The 24,691-nt window shown below is 49.0% G+C and overlaps 1 protein-coding gene across 1 annotated transcript in view; it reads left to right on the top strand.

The window, feature by feature from the left end:
* Nucleotides 1-24,691, top strand: part of FRMPD3 (FERM and PDZ domain containing 3) — a gene marked incomplete at its 5' end in the record, with an annotated part of 81,642 nt that overhangs the window by 52,079 nt on the left and 4,872 nt on the right. The window contains 6 exons of the mRNA XM_032392772.1: nt 213-349; nt 684-810; nt 2,910-2,999; nt 4,921-5,100; nt 14,107-14,251; nt 23,235-24,056. Coding sequence (XP_032248663.1) covers nt 213-349; nt 684-810; nt 2,910-2,999; nt 4,921-5,100; nt 14,107-14,251; nt 23,235-24,056 — 1,501 coding nt within the window. The remainder of the gene's footprint in view (nt 1-212; nt 350-683; nt 811-2,909; nt 3,000-4,920; nt 5,101-14,106; nt 14,252-23,234; nt 24,057-24,691) is intronic.

Genomic DNA, 24,691 nt, shown 5'->3' with positions numbered 1-24,691 from the left:
GAAGCAAAATAGTGTCCCTGAGACCCAAGGTTCCTCTGTTGCCTCTCCCCCAAGGGCAGAAATTTCCTCTTCCCCTTTATCTAGGATGTCTTACTGGACACCGCCATTCTTTTCTGGGATGCAAGGGAGTAGATCTGGGGTGGAGTAGGGGGTGGGGGGTGGGGAGGGAACATCTTTTTTAACTGACAGGTTTGGACTGCCCTCTCCTGCAGAGTCGGAACGATGTTATCCGCGAACGCTTTGGAATGGACCCCAAGCCGGAGATGCTTTTGGGCCTTGCTGCCCTCCACATCTATATCACGGTCTCGGCCACTCGACCCAGTCAGAAGATCTCGCTCAAGAATGTGGAGTGAGTTGTGCCAGGGCCCTTTGGGAAGGTGGCAAATAGCTGTGAAGGGAGAAAGTGCAACGACTGAGCTGTGCTATGCTTTTCAGGAATGTAGGGCCCCGGGGTGGGAGTGAGGATTATGGTTCCTCACACCTAGGCCGTGATGCCTTTGAGCTCCAGCTTCTACCAGAGAATCATGGCCAATGGGATTCTCTTGCCCCCATCCCTCTCTTTTTCTTACAGGCTCCATCCCTCCCTCTGTCTCTCAGATCTGATTTCTGCCTCACCATCTTCTTTTCTCAGCCCCGCTCTGTCGCCCTCACTAATTTCTCGCTTTTCTTCTTTCTGCTCTTAGGAAGGAATGGGGCCTGGAACCCTTTCTTCCCCCCTCCCTCCTACAGGGCATCAAAGAGAAGAACCTCCGGAAATCTCTCTCACAGCAACTGAAGGCTCACCAAACACATCCTTCCACTGGCACCAAGGTACCAAGTGTCATCCATTGGGGCCCTGCTCAGGCGCTTGGGGCTGTGCAGCTCTCCTGTGTGGTTTCCCAGCAGGTCTGGTCTTCCAAGGGAACTCCCCCCACCCCCGTTTTTGACTTGGGTACACATCCAGTTTGGCTGGATATGGGGGATGATGGTGGAGAGGGATTTTCCCCAAACCTGAGCTGCTCAGGGGCAAGTCACCGCGAGAGCCCAGGAACCTCAAAGCAAAGGGGCCGGGCCGAGGTGCAGGAGGAGGCAATTCTCAGATCATTCCGCCCATTTCGTCTGTGCTGACTGAGCACCTGCTGTGTGGACAGCACTGGACTCTGGGGAGGCATGTTTTCCATGGAAAGGACTGCTCTGTTCCTCATTAGCTTTCTAATTCGTCAGGCGGGGAATAGGGAATTCTGGGAGATGAAAGCTCAGCCCGGTGGGACAAGGCCTGACCTGGAGCATGGGTCACTGGGCAGCGTGGCGAGGGTTCACGTCACTGCTGTGCCCTCTGAGGGACTCCCAGTCACTCCACCTCCAGCCCTGAAGGTCTCTAGCCCTTCTCAGTCTTCTGGTTGCTTCTTGCCCAGGAGGCAGGAGGGGTGGTTAAAAGCCGCATATTCAGCATACAGACAGAGACAAAGGACACAGTCGCCCCGCCCTGCCCCCCCCCCCATATACCACCCATTCCGGATTACTTGTATTATCCACAAGCTTCTCTTTTAAGATGCAAATTTCCCCAGAGAGTTAAGTCAGGCCTACCTTGCTGTGCATATTTAATCAAATTGTTTTATTCCCAGAGGGAGAACATCAGCGCTCCCCTCCTCCCCGACCATCTCCTCAGCAAACACTTTTTTTTGAGGATCCGCCCCCCCCCCCCCCCCCCCCCCCGCCTGTGCGTGGGCTGGAGAGGCAAAGATTAAAAAGGCCTGCCTGCTCCCCAGCCCTAAGTCAGGCACAGGCTAGTGGGGAAACACGACAGTCACAACACAGAGCGCCAGTCAGTCACAACACCAAGCAACAGGCGTGGGGGCTCTGGAAACACGGAGGCGGAGGAACACCCAGCCCAGCCTTAGGGAGGTAGAAAAGGCCAGGAATTGGTGCGTTTGATGCCAGATCTGGGTCTTGACAGACAGATAGGAGTTTGTCTAGATGAGGGGGAGGCGGGAGGGGGAGGAAGACTTTCCCAGGCAGGCAGATCCGTCTGTACAACGCCGTGGGGATATAAGAGAACATTGTGCATGGAAAGAAATGCAAATAGTTCTGCATAAGCAAGTACAGAGAGCGCAAGGCACATGCCTCGGGAGGGGGCACGAGAGGAAGCCAGAGAAGCTGGCAGGAGCCGCTTCCTGGAGCACCTCGTGTGCCGTGGAGAGAGGTCATACTTCATCCTGTGGGCGTCAAGAAGGCATTGAAGGATTTAAGCAGGCGGCTGACATGATCGAACTTCTGTTTGAGGCTGCCACCCTTACCAGCAGTGGGGAGGGGTTGAGGGAAAAGAGTATGGGTAGGTCAGAGAGGAAGTTAGGAGGTCCAATCAAGGTGATGTGGTGGCTGGTGGCACTCAGGTGAGAGAATGAGGGGGAAGCCCGGTGTGATACAGGTTTCTGGCTCAAAGGCCTGGGGAAGCTGGTACCACTGAGAGAGACTTTTCTATGAGGGGATGGCAGAAGAAGAACAGGCTTGAGGCTTAGGGGTGCTCAGGATTAAAGGCATTGTTGGGACCCCTGGCTGGGGATGGCCAGTACCAAGGCAGCAGTAGGGGATCTCAGGACACAGGTATAGATGAGGTGGGACGTCCGAGCTGGGGGAAAGGTGTTGGAATTATCCTGAGAACAAAATGACTAAACTGGGTTTTTAAGGCACAAGGATCAGGAGGTCAGAGGAAGGTTTAGAAAGGGACACGGGATGACTAGAGGCAAGAGTTGTCCAAACTGGAACCTTCCTGCCATTTTTCTGAGGGTCTCCTCACATACCCGGTGTGGCTTGCTGACGAGCCTGACTAGTGCCCGTCCTAAGATGTTGACACTCCTTCCTGAGAACACAGGTTTGCTTTTCCTGTGCAACTCAGGCTTCTCACGTGTCTGCATGGGTTGTTTCCACAGGGCTCTGCAATTCAGGCAAAGCTCCAGTATCTTCGAATTCTGAATGAACTTCCAACATTCACGGGCGTTTTGTTCAACACTGTGGGCCTGGTCAGTGAGGGCCGTGGTGGGGGAGGGAGTCCCTTGTGTGCGCTTGGGCTTGGGTGGAGGGCAGGAGGGACTCCACTAGAGCTTTAGGGTGGCATTCTCTGTCAGCAAATATTTCTAAAGACCTTCCTCTTCCTCCTCTTTCTCCCTTTCCCTTCCCATGGTGCTCCAGTCCCGCCTCTGGTAAAATGGTCAAGTAGGAGGCCGTATTCGTTTTCAGTATCCCTCCATGACCTTTCTGGGTCCCCTTTCCTTGATTTCAGGGGTCAGCAAACTTGTTGCATAAAGAGCTAGATGGTACATATTTTAGGCTTTGCAGGCCATGCGGGTCTCTGTCACAACTATTTAGTGCCCTTATAGCGTGAGAACAGTTATAGACGATGCAGAAACAAATGAGCGTGGCCGTATTCCAGTATCTATTTATGGACACCGAAATTTGAATTTCGTGTGATTTTCACATGTCACAAAACATGGTTCTTTTTCCAACCATTTAGAAATGTAAAAATCATTCTCAGAGTGTGGGCCGTATAAACGCTGGTGTTGGACCGGATTTGGCCCGTGGGCCAGAGTTTGCCAACCCCTGCCCTACCCCATTGGCTTTCCCCCTGCCCCTGCAGCCCCCACCCCCACCCCAGGCTTTCTGAGTCTGCATACTCCCCCCTTCCTGCCCAGGGCCCCCACCGTAGTAACACCCCTCCCCGACGGTGCACAGCTGATCCCCCTAAACCTGTGCCCCAGGCTGGTTCACCCTAGTGAGCCACCGTGAAAGGAAATTCAAATCGTCTTGCTGACTGGATCCAGGTGCTTGTCATGCTCTGGGGAACATGCTGTCATGCTCCTAGGGCACACTGATGGGAAGCCGCTTAGCAAAGTGTCTATAGCAGACCCACAGAGGTTCCTTGGGGAGATGCGAATGCCAGGAATGGGCCAGCAGAGGGCTCAGGCTTGATGGTGCTCAGGAGCCTGTCGGGCCACCTAAGGGAATCCGGTCCACCAGGAGCAGAGGGAGGTATTTACATACTGGGACTTGCAGATCCCTGAAAGCCTACTCCCCTCCCTCCACCCCCACGCACCCCCCTGCCGGGGCTGAAATTCCGATAGGCCATTCCTTTGGGTTAAGACTGCTGTTTTTCAGGGATGCCAGGGTGGCTCAGTCAGTTCAGCAGCTGCCTTTGGCTCAGATCATGATCCCAGGGTCCTGGGATCAAGTCCCGCATTGGGCTCCCTGCTCAGTGGGGAGTCTGCTTCTCCTTCTGCCTGCAGCTCCCCCTGCTTGTTCTCTCTCTCTTTCTCTCTGGCAAATAAATAAAATCTTTAAAAAAATAAAATAAATACTAAAAAAAAAAAAAAAAAAAAAGACTGCTGTTTTGCCAGTCAAAGAGCAAATGTCGGGATTCCCCGACCCTGCTCTTAAGCACCCAATCAACTCCCAACACCTGAGGCAGAGTGACTGTTTAGCTTTTGGCACCAGGTGAGGAGTGCAAGTTTCAGTGGCTCTTGGGCCCGAGGAAGTAAAGACCAGACACAAGATGCCACCTGTTCAGGCAGAGCACTGGGGGTCACCGAGTGACCCGCAGCAACAAATGGAAAGTTCCTGGGGCTTGGTGGGAAAAGGATGCTGCAGAGCTTTAAAACAGAAACGTCCCCTACGTCACGATTTTGCTAGAGCCAGCCCTGCCACTGCCCACCTCACTCAGCCTGTTGCTGAGGCTAAGGTGTCCCCTGAGACCAGTGACCCGGGGCCTACCCTGGGAACAGGAGCATCCCAGACCACTTTCCCCTCACGGTTGTCCCCCTGCCCTGGCACTAAGCCCTTGATGTTTCCAGACCTGCCAACAGAACCAGTTCAATGCCTGTTTCCTATTTCTTCCTGCCTCCTCTGCCCTTCTTTCCGTGAATGCTGCCCGCCACACTTGGGGCCCAGGACGAGAAGCAGTCAGCCACCACTCTCCTGGTGGGACCCCGTCACGGCATCAGCCATGTTATTGACCTCAAAACCAACCTCACCACTGTGCTGTCCGAGTTCAGCAAGATCAGTAAGATCCAGCTGTTCCGGGAGAACCAGGGCGTGGCCCGGGTGGAGACCAGCATCATGGATGCCAAGGTAAGCCCAGCTCTGAGGAGCTCCTGCTCTCCAGGGACAGGCCTTAGGAACAGAGGAAGGAGCAGACTCGAGAAAGAGAGTTTGAGCCTTTCCAGGGGGGTCAGTGATTCTGAAGTGGTTCAGACCCTGGGCCCCTTTGGGCTCATCTTTCTTTCCTTTCTCAGCCCTGTAGGACATGCTGTCTTGGCCACATATTAAGGTCAGCCAGTGCTGGGGAAGGCTAGGAAGTGTCAGATCAACCCACAGGGGGTCTTCAGCAGAGGGCGGGGCAATTGAACTTGGAGTTGCCCCCAGGCTATGGCTTCCGGATCTTTCTTGTGTCACAGCATGCACAGAAAATGACACTCATGCAGAACAATGGGATAAATGGTCCAGCCCCAGAGACTTCAGCCTCCCCAGGCTCTGTCTAGCCAACCCAGAGGCTGAAGGGATATGTGCACACCAGTTGGGGAGCCCTGCCATAGGCATAGACACTTGGAATCATGGGGGAGGGGGTGCCTGAACATGTGGACAGACCCAAGGAGGCCTAGGGAGATGGGGAACAGGCAGGACCTAGTCCACATTTTACCTCCCAGAGTCCAGCTCTTCCAGAATCTTAGAGCCTTTCCCATAGATTGGCTCCTTCAGACTGGCAAGCACCTGTTACCCGTGCAGAGTCTGACAGCCATGGTCAGCCACCCCCTCCCTGGCTCTCCTGTTGAACACCCAGTAACCAGTGCGGGGGGGGGGGGGGGGGGGGGGGGGGGGGCAGGCTTGCTTGCCAGCTGGCGGAAGCTATTAGAGGAGGGGCAGTTTTCCTTTCTTAAAGGATTTCCCAGGGGAGATGTTGTTAGCAGATTAAGAGATGGAGTGCTTGCTGTTTCTAAAAGAGCAAATTATTTATTTTTGTCTTTGTGAAACCCAGAAAGCTTTAATATGTTAATTTTTCCACCTGTGATTCCCAGTATTCCCATTGGTTTAGGAACCCGCCTGGAGCTGATATCTAATTGGCTTGTGGCCACTTCCTCAACCAATGATCACTGCCCTCCACAGATGTCGCTGGGTAAAAAGCCAGGTGGACAGGGAAGGGTGAGGAAAGACAAGAAGACATGCAGGGTAGATGTGGCTTCCTGAAAAATAAAAAGGGTTTAAAACAGGGAAAAAACTTTCTGGAGGACTCTTCTTCTATGTTGTACGAGGGATTCTCAACACTCGCCGCCCAATAGAATTTCCTTGAGAGCGTCTTAAAAATGCAGATGCCTGGGTCCTGTTTCCAGAGATTGTGATCGAATTGGTCAGGCTGCAGCCTGGGCATCAGGGTTTATTTACTTTTCAGTTCCCCAAGTGATTGTGTAGTGTAGCCAGATTTGAGAACCACTGACCTCTGTGTCCAGAGCTCTGGGAGGAACCAAGCTGAGCAGGGTCAGTGGGTATTGACTGAGTGGGGAGCACTATTCTCATTTCTAGGGGCGATCCAGCCACAGGTGTGGGCATGAATGCTGCCCAGGAGAGACCACAGTCTTACTGGGGAGGCTAGACTCACAAAGACACACAACCTGCCTTAATAACACAATATCAGAACATGTATGGAGCTCTGGAATCCGACAGATCAGGTTCAAGTCCCCGTTCTACCACTTCCTAGCTGTGTGGCCTTGAAAAAGGGACTTAACTTCTCTGAACACTGATTTCCTCAACTGCGCAATGGAATGCCTATCTCAAAAGGTGGTTGTTCAGGATTAAATGAGAAAATGTAGGCAAAAGGTCTTAGCACAGTGCCTGATACATAGTAAGTACTAAACAAATGAGAGCTGTTATTTTTTGAAAAGCAAAACAGCGATGAAGAAAAGTTAACATGAAGTAAATTTTGCAGGTGAGTATGGTGCAGAACATGGAACCAAAGAACGGGAAGGGGTTAAGCAGAACTGGCTTCCCACAAGAGCATGTTTTAAGCTGGATCTTGAAGTGATAGGCACAGATTAGCAGAGAGAAGTGGGATTGTGTTCACAGGCAGAGAGCAAGCACGGAAGTAAGCACGCCATATGTGCAGGTCGATAAGCATAGCTGCTTGGCTGGAGAGGAAAATAACGAGAAGGAAGATTGGAGAGATTGAGGGTGGGCAGAACAAGCTGGCTAAAAGCTTCGAAGGCAAGGCTAGTGTGAAGCCAGGGAGGCGAGGAGGGGATCGTGGCCCTAGCACAAAGGCAAAGAGACGAGGGCATGGCCTGAGCTGGAGGGACAACAGTGGTCAGGAGAAAGAGCCAGTGTGAAACATACAGACTCACCAAGCGCATGCGTGTGAATGCCCACACACGTTCCCCTCTTGCACATACAACACACATGTCTTATTATAGCTAACCCTTACTGCCTGCTGCCTGGATCCTGGGTACACTGAAGACCAGGGCTATGCACACAGCACACGGAGGGTCCAAACTGCAGGTGGGTGGAGAGGTGAGAGACTGTGTTCCGGGATAAACGGGACATGGCATTGGTGAATGGAGGGGGTAGGAGAAGATTGCACTCTGCTGAGTGGGAAACAGCACATGGTTAGGTAGGCGATGCAACTGCCAGGTGGTAGATAGTTCTGGTATGCCCACTTGAGCAGGCGATATGGTGCATATGAAAAACCACAGGAGAATTATCCATTTTGCATTAGAATGTTTCTGCTAGGCAGAATAGTGGCCCCTCCCAAAGATACCCGCGCCCTGATCCCCAGAACCCGTAAATATGCCATGTGATATGGCAGAGGAGAATTAGGGTTGCAGATGGAATTAATCAGATGACCTTAAGATAGGGAGATTATCCTGGATTATCCAGGTGAGCCTGGTGTCATCACAAGGGTCCTTATAAGTAGAAGAGGGAGGTAGAAGAGAAGGTTGAAGAGAAGGTCAAAGTAATGGGAGATGAGAAGGACTCTGCCTGACCTTTTTTGCCTCGAAGATGGAGGAAGGGGCCATGAGTCAAGGAATGTGGGTGGTCTGCAGAAGGGAAGCAGCCCTGTCTATCCTTGATTTTAGCCCAGTGATGCTCGAGTCAGCCTTCTGACCTCCAGAAGTGTAAGAGAACAGATGTGTATTGTTTAAGCCTCTAAATTTGTGTTGATTTGTTACAGAAGCAACAGGAAACTAACATAACCGTGAGATTCCTTCAAGTAGGAAACTCTCATCCCCTACATTAAAGATAGGATTCAACTGAGAAATGTGCTGCTCATCCCCAAGTTTTGTTACATTAGATCGGATGCATCTAGAATCAGAGATGTCTGCTGTGTGTATCACTACAAGGCGGTGCCCTATGGAATGGACAGGATGGTATTTATACTTTTCGCAGATAAATCAGCAGAGATAGGATCAATGATACGGTGATAGGAGAAAAAGAGGAAGATTGAGGGAGAAAAAAAAAAAGATCCAGGCTTCCATCCGAAGGTCATTTAGTATGAACTCAGCGTTGCTAGGAAGCAGGCTAAACCCAATGGGAGGTACAAGCATGAAACGAAAAGAAAACATGGCTTCTGGCCCTCAAGAAGCTCTCTGTGCTGTAGGAAAGAAGTGTGCCAATACATGGCCTTCCTAAAGAGGGCGCCAGAGAGGAGGTGCCAAGAGCATATCAGGATACAGAGGAGGGCAAAATTAATTCTGGCTCAGGGATTAAGGAAGCTTCCTGGAGGCACTCCGTATCAGCAGTATCTGTGTTTACTGAGTGGTGCCTCTCTCCATATATGTGAACAAAGGGAAGGATTTGAGGGGGGGCGGGGTCTGGGGAATTGGCAAACAATACACATCAGAACTCCATAGAACTGCTTGTTTAATGTTTCCCAGCATGCCACTGTATAAGGTATCCTGAAAAAAGAATGTCTGAATTCCCTTAACGAAGAGCATGGAAGTTAAAAACCGGACTTGGGCTCATTTCCTCCTAGATATGCCACACTGGCCTGGGAATATTCTGGAAGGGCCTGGTGAAGCTAAGATTTCTCACTCAGAGCTCTGACTGCACATTAGAATCATGTATGGAGATTTAAAAACTACCGGTTGCCTGGGCCCTTCCTTTCAGACCTTTTAAACCAGAATGTTGGGGGGTGAGGCTGGGGTATATAGGTTTTTCAAGCTTCCCAGGGAATCGTAATATGTGTCTGGCCTGAGAAACACTGCCTTAAAGTGATATTCTGCCTTGTTTCCAAATTGGCTGGTTATGCCCAGTTAGCCTTCCCCAGGGCCGTGGAGGCAAGACCCCAAATGTACTGGTTCCCTGGGACCCAAGGACAATTGCCTTGTACCCTTGCCCTTCTGTGTCCCTGGAGTCCCATCTTTTTCCAATTTTCAGAGGTGCTGGAGTGCACTGAGGCTACCCCAAGGCCAGTCCCCTCCCTAGTTGGCATCCCAGAGTGCAGGATGCCTGCGAGCTCCCAACACACTCTGAACACCCCGGGAAGGAGATGGGGCTGGGGCATAGCAAATTAATCCCTGCTCTACTTTCTCATGGATGGCCATGCCTCCAACCCCATCCCCCTTTTATCCTTTAATGTTGGAAGATGGCCTGGGCATATTTAGTTACGGTTTTCACTCTGCTTACTTGCTCTTAGTGGATTGAGCGTGAGGTAGTATGCAAATCTCTTTCTCCAAGAGACAGCAGTCTGGGACTGAGACGCCACTGGGCCATTACCATACCCTATTACCACAGAAGCACATAAGGGGGAAAAGAAATCATCAAAGGAATGTCCCAAGGGATCTCTCATGGCCCGGTGTGTCTCCTGCTCTCATGTTTGAGCTTTATTGCTCTAGTGCTTTCTGTAGGGACAAGCATTACATTAGACGTCACAATCATTAAAATCCTATTTAAAATAAAATGTCTTTGAAGGTTTCTAAGAAAACCTACCCAACCTCTTTGGTTGCCTGCCTTTGATTTGATTTTTACCCCTGCTGGCGAAAAGCACATCTGTGTTCCTTTGACAAGTTCCTTTTGGCCCATGCTGGGGTGCTCAGTTGGCCATGTGGGCATGCAGAGGACAGACTCCCGATGTGCTGGGCTGAGCCAGCTGGGGATGCACCTGGCCCTCTCTGTGCACAGGATTTTTTGCCTTCGTGCTGTTTCATTACCCACATCAGGCTGTATTTAGGGTAAGAGAAAAGGAGGGGAAACTGAAGCAAAGTCAGACAGGTCAATTGGCCAGCTTGTCACTCTGCCTCTGATCTGTCCATTGGCCAGCCAGCCAGGCAGCTAACCAGTCAGGGTGTCAGGCTATTAGGCATTCTGCCTGTCCTGCAGCCAGCCTGTCAGCCAGGGCACCAGTGAATCAGACTGCTCCTTAGCCAGCGAGCCAGTCCATCTGTCCATCAGTCAGTCAAACCAGTCATCCTGTACTTTGGTCAAATGGAATGTCATTCTAGTCGTCAGCCAAGGTCCTTTCCTCAGAGAAGCTCTCTCCAGCTTCCAAACCCAAATTAGTCACACGAGCACACGTTCACACCCACCTACCCACACACTGATCTAGAACATTCTATGTTCTGATAACTCTCTGTACTTTCCCTTCATAGCGCTTATCACACCTTCCACTCATATTCATTTGTATGGTTATTTGGTTTCTGTCTTATTTCCTGTTAGATTGTAAGTTCCATGAGGGCATCTCTGTTCTGGGATGAATGTTTGTTACCTATCAGAGGTTCATGTTGTCCACGAGCTATCCCACCAGCACGTAGCAGTTCACTGGGGGGTGGGGGGCAGAGTGGGCCGCAGGGGCATTTCAGCCAGAGAGAAGAGTGTGAGTTAAGATATGAAGTGGTCAAATAACGTGGCATCTCTGGAAAACTGGAAATGCTATGTCCTTGCTGGAGCACAAGGAGAGGGGCAGGGGATGGGAGGAGGGCACAGGCAAGCTAGTGAGAGATATGCTTGGAGCTGTAGATCAAGTCCAGGTCCTAAAGGCTTTATATGACATGAGAAGACAATAGGTTTCAGGTGATGAGATATTGGGCATTTTACGTGAGAGTCTTGTTTTAGAACCTCGGGCAGCAGTATGGAGGTGGAGTGGAGTGATGTGGGTAGAGACTGGAGGCAGGAAGGCCGATCAGGAGGCTACTGGGAGTCCTGAGGTTAGTGTGTCCTCACCTTTTCCACATCGTGAAAAATGCCACAATTTGTATGGCTCACTAGAATCAACAGATGAGGTAGCTTGGAGCCAGAGGCAACAGGGGCTCGAGATCTCAGCCCACTTGTCACCCATTCACACATACCTTGAGAAGTTTTGGTGTTGGAGGAAGACAATGAGGGCGTGAAGTAAAGCAGTGGCAGCAGGAGCGGCCATGATGTCGGCGAATGCTCCTGAGGCAAGCCTAGTGAGTCTTGGGTCCTCCTAGTGATGGTGGTAGTAGCTATCCACACCCAGACCTCCGTGTATCCTTCTGTCATTAATGGCAAGGGGGCAAGGCCCTCTCCCCCTCCCCATTCCCATTCCCCTTCTGTCTCTCCTTTGCTGTACACAAGGTTGACCATTCTGTTGTGACTGAGAAGCATCCATTCACTAGAGGTACAAACACCCCCTCTTCCCCTTCTTAATAATGACCCAAAGGGTGTGTTAACTAACTGGAATTAAAATAAAAACTTAAAAAAAAAAAATGACCCAAAAGTAACATCTCGTCCCTGGTCCCCTTCTCACTGGAGAAAGGAGCCAGCGGCTCCTCGGGGTACAGATGGTCCCTTTTCTTCCTGATGGTTTTGAGTGAGCTCCACAGGAGTATCATCAACTCATAGCCTGTGGGGTGGAATCCAAATGCCTTACCGTGGCTGGCAGTGTCATTGGATATAAAATAACTAAACAATTCAAGATAGGATTTGAGCCAGCACAAGCCCGTGTGATAGAGACATAGCACTGAGGTAGGAAAAGAGTTCGAGAGGGAAGAGGCTGAGGATGGTGATTCTTGGGAGGCTGCACAAGAAGAGCAAGCGTGAGAGATGGAAATGGTCAGGGACTAAAGAACCAGAACCTAGTGTCACCTCATGGAAACAGAAGTGAAGAAAAGAATTTCCAAAGGAGAAGGGGATCAGTGTTGGCAAATGAAACAAGCTGAGAGGTGTGAAAATGAATATGAACAATTGTGTTGGGCTGGAAAGAAGCTTCCCTTCTAGATCAAACCAGACCTGACCCCCTGCTTGTTTCTGTGAATAAGGTTTTCTTAGACCCCCGTCACACCCACTGTTTAGCTCACAGATTATCTATGGCTGCTTTCACGTTGCGATGGCAGAGTTACTGCGACAGAGTGTGTGGCCCACAAGGCCTAAAGTATTTGCTGCCTAGCCCTTTTCAGAAAAAGTTTGCCAGCCCCTGGTCTGGATGAATACAAAATAGTCAACCCGAGCTATGTGTCAGGATCCTGGGAGATAGCAAGGGGACTTGGGCAACCGTATTTAAAAGGTGAGCTGGCTTGGATCCAGAATTGTTCCCCAGGTGATGATCCAGGCCAAGAAGGCTAGTCTAGTTGGTGACCAAGTTCAACCAAATTTTGCACAGTGTTCCTTTTACTGCCCCTACCTTCATGGATGCCCCCATCACGTCTCATCTGGACTGTAGCAGTAGCTACTTCACTGGTCAGGGAAGGGATTCATTCCATCTTCATTCTTTTAGCTCTTCATGCGTGGTCTGGGAGCCCCCAAAAGTCAAGGTGAGTCATGGACCCATGGCTTCCTCTTCAGCCAGTCTCCATTGTCTTTCTCTGAAGGCCACTGCCCTGTCCCATGGGGAATGCTCCCATGGCTGACTTCAGTCTAACCCAGACTTCTTGTCAAAATCACGATACAGATATTGGGAAGGTTTCTTGAAAAGGTATTGATTTGGGGGGGGGGTTCCTATCTTTTTTTGGTATATCGGTGCCAAGTCACTGAAACAGTCAACCAGCTAACCCCAGGATTAATTTGACTGATTCAGGGTCAAGAACAAAAGTCAACAGAGTATGTTAGCATTTCCTAAAGTAGGTTAAAAAAAAAAAAAGCTACACCCTACTACCATGAGATTTTCTATGAAAATAGATGGTTCTGGTCAAATAATTTGGGAAATGTTGGAATCCTAAAACCCCCCCGTTAACATTTCACAGTGCACATTCATATGTGAAAGCATCTGAGAGTTCCCATAAGTACAAGTCTCTGCATAGCTTTGTTTGACCCAGTGTTTCACACATGTATTGGACCAAGGAACTGTTTCAGGGGACACCAACTAGCTTCTCGAGGACACTTTAGGAAAGGGGGGGCATGGAGGTCTGAGCAGAGCTGCAGGCCAGAAAGAACTGGGCCCAGAAGGCACAGTGAGGATTTTGTTGCATGGAGTGTCCATGTCCTGGGAGCCATTCTGGGTACTGGGCAGAGAGGGCTATAGAGATGAGCAAGAGATAGTTTGTGGGTTCAGGAACTTTCTATCAGGGATGTTCCCCAGTCCAGCCAGGACTCCCAGGTTCACCCCACCTCTCCCAGCTGGTGCGCGCATCTGCCGGACCCCAGTGAACACAAATACAGCCATGCAGCAGTCCCACGATATTATATAATTTTAATCTTTTTTCTGTAAAGGTAGTTCATTAAATGTGTAATTAAAGGTTGATTTAATTTTGATACCTGGGTATGAGTTCACTATAAATAAACTCTCAAACCAGAAGAAATGGTCTGTCAGTCCATGCGCCTCGATTTTTGGTTCAGAAAGTAGGATTCCTGTCCCTCTGCAAGGCATCTTTTCACTGTTGTCCTCTTTTTTTTTATTATTTTTTTAGATTTTATTTATTTATTTTTAGATTATTTTATTTTTTTTAGATTTTATTTATTTATTTGACAAAGAGAGCACAAGCGGGGGGAGCGACAGGCAGAGGCAGAGGGAGAAGCAGGCTCCCCACTGAGCAGGGAGCCCGATGTGGGGCTTGATCCCAGGACCCCGGGATCATGACCTGAGCCGAAGGCAGACGCTTAACCGACTGACCCACCCAGGCGCCCCACAGTCGTCCTCCTGGACGTGCACCTCCTCCCCTCCTTCTCACATTCTCATGGTTCTTGTCTCTCCCCCAGCCTCTGGTGCTGTTGATGGAGTGGCCTGAAGCCACCAACTTTGCCTGCCTGATCGCAGGGTACTGCCGTCTCCTGCTGGACTCCAGGAAGATGGTCTTTTCCAGGCCTGCCAGCCAGCCTCTTCCACCTCCAATGATCAAGGCAGGTAGGGCTCAGCCTCAGTTTTCAGTATGCCGGAAGCCCTTTGGACCCTGGAGCCAGGGAGGGAGGAGCTCCGCTGCCTTAGTGCTTACCCCATTCCCCCAGCACCCCGGTTTCCCAGGAGCCAATGATGTACCGCTGGGTCCTACCTGGCACAAGCCGGTGGGAAAGACAGCTGGCCTTCAGATGGGCCTGTCCCACAAAGGATGCCTGTGACAACACATGGCGATCGAGTCAGTGAATGAATGTAAGATAAGAACAGCAAATAAGCAATAAGTAGAACCAGTTAGAGAACTGCATTAGATCTAAGGCACAGCTTTAAAGGTACAATGATCTAGGAGAGACACATGGGCGTTCTGGCTTTGTGGAAGGTGGAGGTTGAAAGTGAAGATAAAATCTTTCTCTTGTTCATCGTAAGGGGGATTGACAGAGCTGCCTGAAGTTAAGAGGCCGTGGAAGCCTGATATAGGAAAGATTGTGCAGGCAGAGTATAGTCCAGTGGGAGGCTTAGAGATACGAGAGGATGACCACCAAGAACGAGGTCAAGTGCGGCCCCCAACCTGAGGCTTCCCCCTTAGGCAACTCTGTGCAGCCACCCCTTGGAGCTGTCTTGGTGCTGGCGCAAGCAGGGGCCTGAGGAAAGATCAGCCCAGCCCAGATCCTGCTGCCCCGAACCAAAGCAGGAGACCTGAAGAGCAGGGGCTTCACATACTAGACCTAAGGCTCACGTACACGCAGGAAATGCCTCCCTCCAGCCCAGTACCCAAACGTCATGGCGGAAGCTGAGACTTCCTACCCCGCAGTCGCCCTCCTCACCTGCCAAAGCCTCACCCTCCTCTTGCCTGGCAGCTCGGCCATTTCTTCTCTCTTCAAAGCTGCAGTGTGATCACATCTGATCTAGATGGAGGAGTTTGAGAGCCGAAGCACACTCCCAAAGGCTACCCCAGCTCCCGGAGAGCCGTGCAACCCCACACACCCTGTCACCTCATTGTCTCTTCATCACAAACATCATGACAAGCCCATGCGTACATCTCCTAACATTGTCCACAGGACGTAGAAGGCAATCTACCAAACATAGACCGGGGAGAGGACAGGTGGCCCAAAGGACAGGTGGCCCCGAGGCATAGACAGGGGCTCTACATAGAGAAGCAAAGGAACTGACTAGAAATAGGAAGAAGCCAGGAGGCCGGGTTGCCACACGTCCCCAGGTGAATAGCTCCAAAGCGGATGGCCATAGGTGTTACTAAGCCTACAGATGGCCAGTGACAGCCAAGCCCGTGTTAGCTTTGTCATTGTCCCCTCTGTTCCTCTCTGTCATCACAGCCAAGTCAATGATGCCTTTTACTGAGCAGGATAGGGAGAGAGAAAGGGAGAAGGAAAGGCAGAAGAAGGAGGCTGGAGCCCAGCCGAGAACCAGATGTGGAAGTGAGGGCTCTTTGGGGGGGGGGTCTGCTTTCTGAAGGCCCCAGAGATGGCTCTGTAGTCCCACCTACCTTCCAGAGGGTTCTGTCATCCCATCAGCACCCTGGTCAGTGCTCTTAAGTATATATCTCTCTGTGGGGATAATGGCACCAAGTGAGGGCACAGGCTTCCTGTTTCCCTTTGGTCTCACTGAACACACCCGGGGTTGCATCCCTGTTACTTCTCCAGAGGTAAATCAATTTCATGGGATTCTCTTGAAGGTATTGCAGCCTGGAAAGAAGGCTTCTGTAAATGCCGGGCATGGCTTCAGAGCCCCTCCCTGATTCTTGAACGTCCCCCTTGGGGCCTGCAGAGTGACAGTGGCTCGACTGCCTCTAGCCCAGGGCCCGTTTTGGTGCAGGAGCCAGAAGGACCACTGTGGTGTTCGCCTTGCTTGTTCTGCTTCGCCTCCCCAGGGGTGTGGGTCCATGCCCGGGCCCAGTACTCGGCCTTTTGAACTGTTAGCTGCTGGCTCGATGGCGACCACTAAGTGCCCTTGGTGGGTGGGGTGTGGTAAGCATTATAGCCCTGCCGATTGGGGGCTGGCGTGCACATCTGACCCCATGGCCCCAAGAAACGGACAGGGGCACTGCAAGAAGCACACTGGGGAGCCCTCCACCCAGGTCACAGTGTGGGGCCATCAGTTCCTGGTACAAAGCTGAGATACATTTCCTCCATGGGTTCCCCCCCCCCAACTTCCGTCCCAGAAAAGAAGCCCCAGTGCCCAGTTGTTGTTTAGCAAAGATCTATAGGGAACAGGCATCCTGCCAGCCTCCTCTGAGCTTTGTCCTCAGGGCCAAAGCTCCAGCCCGCTTAAGGGCCTGATCTCTCTGTTGGGCTCTATATTCTTGTCCCACAGCAACTGCCAGCTAGCCCAACTCCATGCTCAGCTGCCATCTCTCTCCAGTATCATGGGGGAAATCCAAGAAAAGAAGGCTTTGGGGGCCCCAGTGGGGGCCACAGTCAGAAGAACTCACTGATTTTCTCCCATGGTTAGGAAACAGCTTGGTATGGTGAATTGAATATTCTGGTTAATGGCTACTGTATATCCCATGCGTGGCTCGCCCATTTTCATGTAGTTAAATCCCAGCAGCACACAAGAGTACTCAAGCTTGACTGAACATACTAGGTGCTTTTTTGATGATTCAGAAAGAACTTGAGGGCCTCTAAAGGCCTCTAGGTCGTCCCTTTGACCAATCTTGATCATCAGACTATAGAATACAGCAAAGCCAACTAATAGAAGGCTGGTTGACTCAGTGTTGCACTGACTCTGTGTGTGTGTGTGTGTGTGTGTGTGCGCGTGTGTGTATACACACACTGCGTGTATTTTTTAACATAACTAATGGGATCACTATCCTGTTCTTTGCAAGCATTTTTTTTGAAAGTCAGTCTTCTGAGTGGCTGAGTACAGAGAGCTAGACTAGGACATCCCCCTTGGGGAAAGCTGATGAGCAATTTACAGCAGATTTGCAATCCGAGAGACATACTGTTCCAGCCATCAGCCCAGCGCACCTGGCTCCCCTTGCATTTCTAATGCATTTCTAACCTTATGTCTGGAGGAGATTTGGGCTTTTCCAGACATATTTTCTCCTCCGCACAGCACTGTACTGCTCCTCAGATCTGGAAATCACAGTACCAAGTGGTGGGCCATGCCTCACCTGGCCTTGTCAGCCTGCTGTTCGGAAATGTTCCCACCTTGCAGGGAGGGGAGCCATCCTTAGACCTCCAGCCCTCGTCTGATAGGAGTCACCACCTGCCTATTGGACATGCCCCCGGGAGCCACCTCTGATGGCAGCTCATTGCCAGGCTGGCTGGGCTGACTGTTCAGCTGTCTCGTAGGTAGTTAGCACCTGGGGCGTGACCCCAACCTGTGGACAGTGCCTGAGGATAGAAACCTCCAGAACTGAGAGTTCACGCTCCTGGCTTAGCATTGCCCTAGAGCGCTTCTTCACTGAGGCTCAGAGGGTCGTGACGTAGTATTCCCCCAGCTGATCCAAAGTACCCTAGATCTAGATACAGCCACTAAGGCCTGAATTGAACCCATTCGACCTAATTACGTTGACTCTATATTGAAAGGGGCAACAGGGTCTATGGAAAACAGCAAGGGCTTGGAATCCGAAGGTAGAGACCATGTCTTAGCTGTGTGATCATGAACAAATTCCATAAACGGAGTCCCAGTTGCTTCATCTGTAAGCTGACGATAATAGTACCTACGTCAGGAGAGATTTGACAGGATTATGTGAGATAAACCCCATAAAGTTCTTTCAAGTGCAGAGCACATTTTTGCTTCTTTTTATAATGATTGAGAGTTCACTTGGTGCCCAGTGCTGTGCTTTTTTCTTAAATAAACAGCTTTTCTTTTAAAGATTATTTCTTTACTTATTTAGAGAGAGGAGCACGAGTGGGGGGAGGTGCAGAGGGGGAGGGAAAGAGAGAATCTCAAGCAGACTCTGCGCTGAGCGTGGGCCTGACGCGGGGCTCAATCCCACCACCCCGAAATCATGACCTGAGCCAAAACCAAAAGTCAGATGCTTAATTGACTGAGCCAACCAGGTGCCCCTTAAAGAAACAGCCTTATTGAGATATAATTTTAAAGCTAGAAAATTTACCCATTTAAAGTTCACAACTCAGCATTTTTTTAAAGATTTTATTTTTTTATTTGACAGAGAGATAGAGAGCGAGTGCGCACACAAGCAGGGGGGAGCAGCAGAGGGAGAGGGAGAAGCAGACTATCCACCAAGCAAGGAGCCTGATGTGGGGCTCAATCCCAGGACCCAGGGATCATGACCTGAGCCGAAGGCAGATGTTTAATCGACTGAGCCACCCAGGTGCCCCAACTACTCAGCATTTTTGAGTATATTTAATATTACAGGACTGTGCAATCATTGCCACAATTTAATTTTAGAACCTTTCTACCCCTCCTAAAACAAACTCTGTACCCATTAGCACTCATTCCCTAGTTCCCTTCCAGTGACCACCCAGCCCTAAGCAACCATGCATGAACTGGCTTTCTGGGTCATAGCTTTGCCCATCCTGGACATTTTGGATAAATGGAACCATACAATATACAGTCTTTTTGTGGCTTGCTTTTTTTTTTTTTTCATTTAGCATAACATTTTCAAGGGCCCTCCACATTGTAGCATACATCACTACCTCATTTCTTTTTATGGCCAAATAATATTCCATTGTGCAGACAGATCGCCTTCCGTTCATCCATTCATCAGTTGATGGACAGTTGCATTGTTTCTACTTTGTGGCTCTTATGAATAATCATGTCATAAACCTTTATGTACAAGTGTTTGCGGAGGCAGTTTTCATTTCTCTTTGGTATACAACTAGAGCGGAACTGCTGGTCAAATGGTAACTCTGTGTTTAACTTTGAGAAACTGCTGAACTGTTTCCCAAGAGGACTGCACCATTTTACATTACCATCAGCAATGTCGAAGGATTCAATTTCACCGTAACCTCACCAATGCTTGTTATTGTCCATCTTTCTTTCTTTTTTTTTTTTTTTTTGAACATCCATTGTAGTGGATGTGAACTGGTATCTCATGGTTTTGATTTGCCTCATCATAGCTGATGGTGTTGAACATCTTTGCATGTGCTTATTGGGCATCCGTATATCGTCTTTCATGAACTGTCTATTCAAATCCTTTGCCCATTTTTAAATTGGGCTCTTTGAGCATAAACATGAGGGTTTATTTTCTGGACTCTCAATTCTATTCCTTTGACCTATGCGTCTATCCTTAAGTCAGTACCACACCGTTTTGATTACCATTGCTTTGTATTAAGTTTTGCAATCAGAAAGTGTGGGTCCTCCTGCTTTGTTCTTTTTTAAGATTGTTCTGGTTATTCCGTGTCCTTTGTGATTCCATATGGATTTTTGAATTACCTTGTCAATTATTACAAAGTCAGTTGGTATTCTGATAAGGACTGTGTTGAATCTGTAGATCAATTTGGGAAATACTGCCATGTTGGAATGGAAGACACACAAGACTGGATCTTCCAATCCATGAATACAGAATGTCTTTTCAATTATTTAAATCGTCTTTAATTTCTTTCAGAAATGCTTATAGCTTCCATTGTACAAGTCTTGCACTACTTTTGTTGAATTTATACCTAAGTATTTTATTCCTTTTGGTGCTATTGTAAATAGAATGTTTCCTAATTTCATTAGCAGATTGTTCATTGGTACTGTATAACAATGAAATTAATTTTTGTATTGTCCTTTACTGTGCAACCTTGCTGAGCTTATTAGCTTGAATAATTTATTTGTGGTTTCCTTGGGATTTTTTTCTGTACAAGATCATGTCATCTGCACATAGAGATAGTTTTACTTTTCCTTTCTAATCTGGATGCCTTATATTTCATTTTATTGTCTAATTGTCCTGGTTAGATCTTCTAGTACAGTGTTGAATAGAAGTGTTAAGAAAAGAAATCCTGGGCTTTTTCATGAGGAAAGTTTTCAGTCTTTCACCATCAGGTATGTTTGCTATGGGTTTTTCACAGATAATATTTATCATATTCAGAAAGTTCCCTTTTATTTCTAACTTTTTGAGTTTTATCATGAAAGGGTGGTGGCTTTTGCCAAATTATTTTTCCGAGTCTATTGAGATGATCATATGGTTTTCTTGTCCACCATTCTATTAACATGGTGTATTACATTAATAGATTTTTGGATGTTAAACCAACCTTGCGTTCGTGTAATAAATCCCATTTGGTGTATAATACTTTTTATACGTTCCTGGATTCAGATTGCTAGTATTTTGTTGAGGAACTTTGTATCTATATTTATAAGAAATATTGCTCTGTAGTTTTCTTGTGATGTTTTGTCTGGTTTTGGAACCAGGGTAATACTTATAGAATGAGTTGTGAAGTGTTCCCTCCTCTTCTGTTTTTTGGAAGGGTTTGTGAAGGATTTGTTTAAGTGCTTTGAGCATTTAGCACATTCACCAGTGAAGCCATTTGGGCCTGAGTTTTATTTTTAGTGGGGGCGGGGTGGGTACTGTTAATTACTAATTCAGTTTCTTTTCTTGCTATCGACCTATTCAGGTTTTCTATCTTCTTGAGTCAGTTTTGATCATATATTTCTAGGTATCTGTCCATTTCATCAAGGTTATCTAGTGTTTTTTAGTATAAGCTTATTTATAATAATCCCTTATAATCAAGTCCCTATCTGTAGAGTCAGTAGTGATGGTCCTTCTTTCATTCCTGATTTTAGAAATTTGAATCTTCTCTTTTTTTTTTTTGCTTGGTCTCTGCAGCTATATGTTTGTCAATTTTATTGATCTTTTCAAAGAACCAACTTTTGGGGTGCCTGGGTGGCTCAGTCAGTTGAGCGTCCGACTCTTGATTTGAGCTCAGGTCGTGATCTCAGGGTCGTGAGGTCGAGCCCTGCATCAGGCTCCACACTGAGCATGGAGCCTGCATGCAATTTTCTCTCTCCATCTCCCTCTCCGTCTGCCCTTCCCCCCACTCACAGGCACATGCGCGCTCTTTCTCTCTCTCAAAAAAAAAAGAAGCAACTTTTAGTTTCGTTGATTTTCTATTGTTTTTCTGTCTCTATACTTTACTATTTCTTCTCTTCTGCTTACTTTGGGCTTAGTTTGGTCCTCTTTTTCAAGTCTCTTAAGGTGGAAGGTTAGGTTATTGATGTGAAATCTCTTCCTTTTTAATGTATGTGTTTATAGCTATAAATTTGTCTCTAAACACTAATTTAGCTAGACCCCATAAATTTGTGTATGTTGTGTCTTCATTTTCATTCATCTCAAAATATTTTCTAATTTCCCTTGTGATTTCTTCTTTGAACCATTGGTTATTTAGAGATGTTTGATTTAATTTCCACATACTTGTGAGTTCCCCAAATTTCTTTCTGTTATTGATTTCTAATTCCATTGTGCTCAAAAAAACACATATTTTGTATGATTTCATTCCTTTTAAATTTACTGAGGCTCATTTTACGACCTACTATATGGTCTATCTTAGAGAACGTTCCAGATGCCCTTGAGAAGAATGTATATTCTGCTGTTGGTAGGTGGCATGTTCTATAGACTTTTGTGACTACTTAGTGTCTACTTAGTTTATAGTTGTTCAGGTCCTTTATCTCCTTGTTTATCTTCTGTTTAGTTGTTCTATCCATTATTGAAAGTAGGTTATTGAAGTGTCCAGTTAGTGCCGTTGAATTGTGTGTATTTCTCCTTTTGATTCAGTCAGTTTCTGCTTCGTGTATTTTGGGGCTCTGCTGTGAAGTGCCAGCACCATGCTTTTGTGATGGTTGGAAGCTCTAGTGAAAAGCAACACTGACACACTGACCCCATCAAACTGGAAATCGAAAGGCATTTTGAAGTTTTGTTTTCTAGCATCTTGACTGCCATGATGAACGATAGGGTACTCATTAAAAACATGGGCTTTGTAGTCCCTCAAACCTGGGATCAAATCCAGGCCACCATTTATGACTCATGTGACCTTGGATAAGTCACATAACCGAATGGATCAGTTTCTCCCTCTGCAAAATGGGGATAGTGACTGCACCAACCTCATTGGCTTGTGGTGAGGATTAAATGGGCTCGTGTATGATGACCTTAGCCTATGTCAGTGCTTACTTGCCGTCTGTCACTCTGTCTGCTGCTAGCAAAATGAACTGGTCTTGTCTGAGTATATTCTCCCAGAGGACATGGGGAAGGGCCCCCAAAACAGTCTACGAGAGAGAAGCCATTTAGAGAGAAAGCATTTCATTTGCTATGGTTAAATCTCAGATGTACGCACCTACCATCACTAAAAAGCTGTTGACTAGAACATTGTGTAGCAGGCAGGCTGGCCCTGCACGAACACAGAGAAATAAGGAGATGTGAGGAATTGGAAGAATGCTCCCCCCACCCTCCTCCCACATACGCACATCCCAGCCTACTTCCCATATACTTTACACATTCAGATGCCCAGAATACTACTAGTGGCGCTTTATTCTTCTAGGGTTGGTCCATGACAGACAGTCCTCTTTGAAATGCGAATTCTCAGGCACCCACGGTATGTGGCCTGTTCTGCATTTTCCCACCAAGGCATGAGTAACTGGTCAGATTTATTTTCTTTTACTAGAAGAGATCCAATGGAACCCAAGAGTAACAGAGCACTGGGGGTTGGAAAGGCTCTGAGAAAGGTGGGGACAGGGGAAGGGGTGCAGGGCCAGTTCCAAGGGGGACATAAAAACAAATTTCACATTTTTTTTTTTTTGGAAGTATGTGGACAGCTGACTTTCAGACCAGACATACCCGGGTGAGAGCCCAGCTATACCCAGATGCCAAGGTGCTCAGCCCCTCCCCCATCACCCCATGCGGTTTCCCATGGGGCTGTTCTCCTCACTCAACTTTAAGAGTTGGCAGCAACGTAGCTGCCCCTTCCCCTAACCTCTAGCGGCCAGGTAATGCTCTCTGTCAGTACCTGCCATCCGGTGGCGCACCAGAAACGCCAAGGGAGCTCAGCCACGGTCTTCGGCGCCAGGGCTCATCTGTTGATTCTCTTTCTGGGTTTAGATTACATGCACAGCGCCCACCGCCCTGTCCCTGGGGGCCACCTGGGGAAAAAGGAGAGTAGTTATGTGGGCAGCATGGGCACCAGCCCCAGGAAGTCGAGCCGCTGCACGCCCCCGCCTGCCGACTCTGAGCTTGTCAGCTTTTGCTACCTCCACATGCGGGAACAAAGGAAGGAACAGGAAAGCCGGACGGACGTCAACGAGAACTTAATCTTCTTTGAGGAGACCAGGCCCCGGACCAAGTCTGACCCCACGTCCAAAAGCTCTGGCCAAGGCTACGACGTGATCCCCGATGACTTTGATGCAGCCAGCCTCGACCATGAGCCTTGCGCCAGCAGGGCCCGGTCCTACACCTTGGACAATTCCCTTGGGGCCGAAGCCCTGAATTTCTACTGTGACTCTTGCAAAGCCAAACTCCAGGAGCAGCTGGGCCCTCGCAAAGGTGGGAGGCCCGGCTCCTCTCGTGACAATATGGTAGACTTGATGTCCCTGCCACCGCCTGGGAGCGAAGAGGAAGAGGAGGAGGAAGATGAGAGCACTTCGCTGTTGCCTGCCATTGCCGCCCCCCCTCCTGGTTTCCGAGACAATAGTTCCGATGAGGATGACCCCAAGCGCCGGGCGGCCCAGAGCCACGAACAAGGACGCCACCTGCGTGGGCTCCTGTATGATGAGATTCCAGTGACACTGATCGACAGCGTGCAGCCCCGGACAGTCCGAGATCATGCCCAGGAGCTAGATGATGCCCTGGTGTCCACTCTGCAGGCTCTGGAAGCCCTGGCAGCCTCAGAGGATGGACCGCACCCCCCACCCCCACAGACTGCAGGTAACAGCCCATTCCTCCTCCCTCTTGCCTCCCCTTCCTTCTCCTGGCCAGGCAGGGCCAGGGGGTGATATTGCTTCTTCCCGAGCAGAGGTCAAAGTCACCGTGGTGTGCCAGGGCAGTGGATGGCCAGAGGTAGCTCAGATAGGGTCAGGGGATCAACAACGCTGCGTCAGGGCCCGGCTGCTCAGCCCCAGCTCCAGCTCTGGCTCTCACCATTCCATCTCTGGAAATGTCTTGCTGCTGGACCCCAGGGACTGGGGCCATGAACAGCCACGGAGCCAGGCCAGGATGGAGGATCAGAGTAAAATTGTGAGAGATCTAGAAGACAGGCAAAGAACCTCCAGCATGCACATGACTGGAAGAAAAAACAAAACGACCAACTAACCACCTAGTGACCTGGGATCAGGGGAGCCAGGAGCCATCACTGCTCAGGGCTGAGGTCCTTACCTTGCCTAAGAGCATGGGCTCCCAGTCAGATGCACCCAAATCCTGGCTTCTTCACTCACTTGCAGTGTGACCTTCGGCAAGGCACTTAACCCTCTCTGAGCCTCACTTTTGTCATTTTCAATGGGTCTGATAACAATAGTCCTATCGTGGAGGCTTGCTGTGAGCACAAAACAAGATCATTCGTGCAG

This window comes from Phoca vitulina, unplaced genomic scaffold (assembly GCF_004348235.1).
Source record: "Phoca vitulina isolate PV1807 unplaced genomic scaffold, GSC_HSeal_1.0 scaffold69, whole genome shotgun sequence".
NCBI classification, from domain to species: Eukaryota; Metazoa; Chordata; class Mammalia; order Carnivora; family Phocidae; genus Phoca; species Phoca vitulina.
Note: the sequence above shows the minus strand (reverse complement) of the source record. Positions and strands in the feature narration are given on the sequence as shown.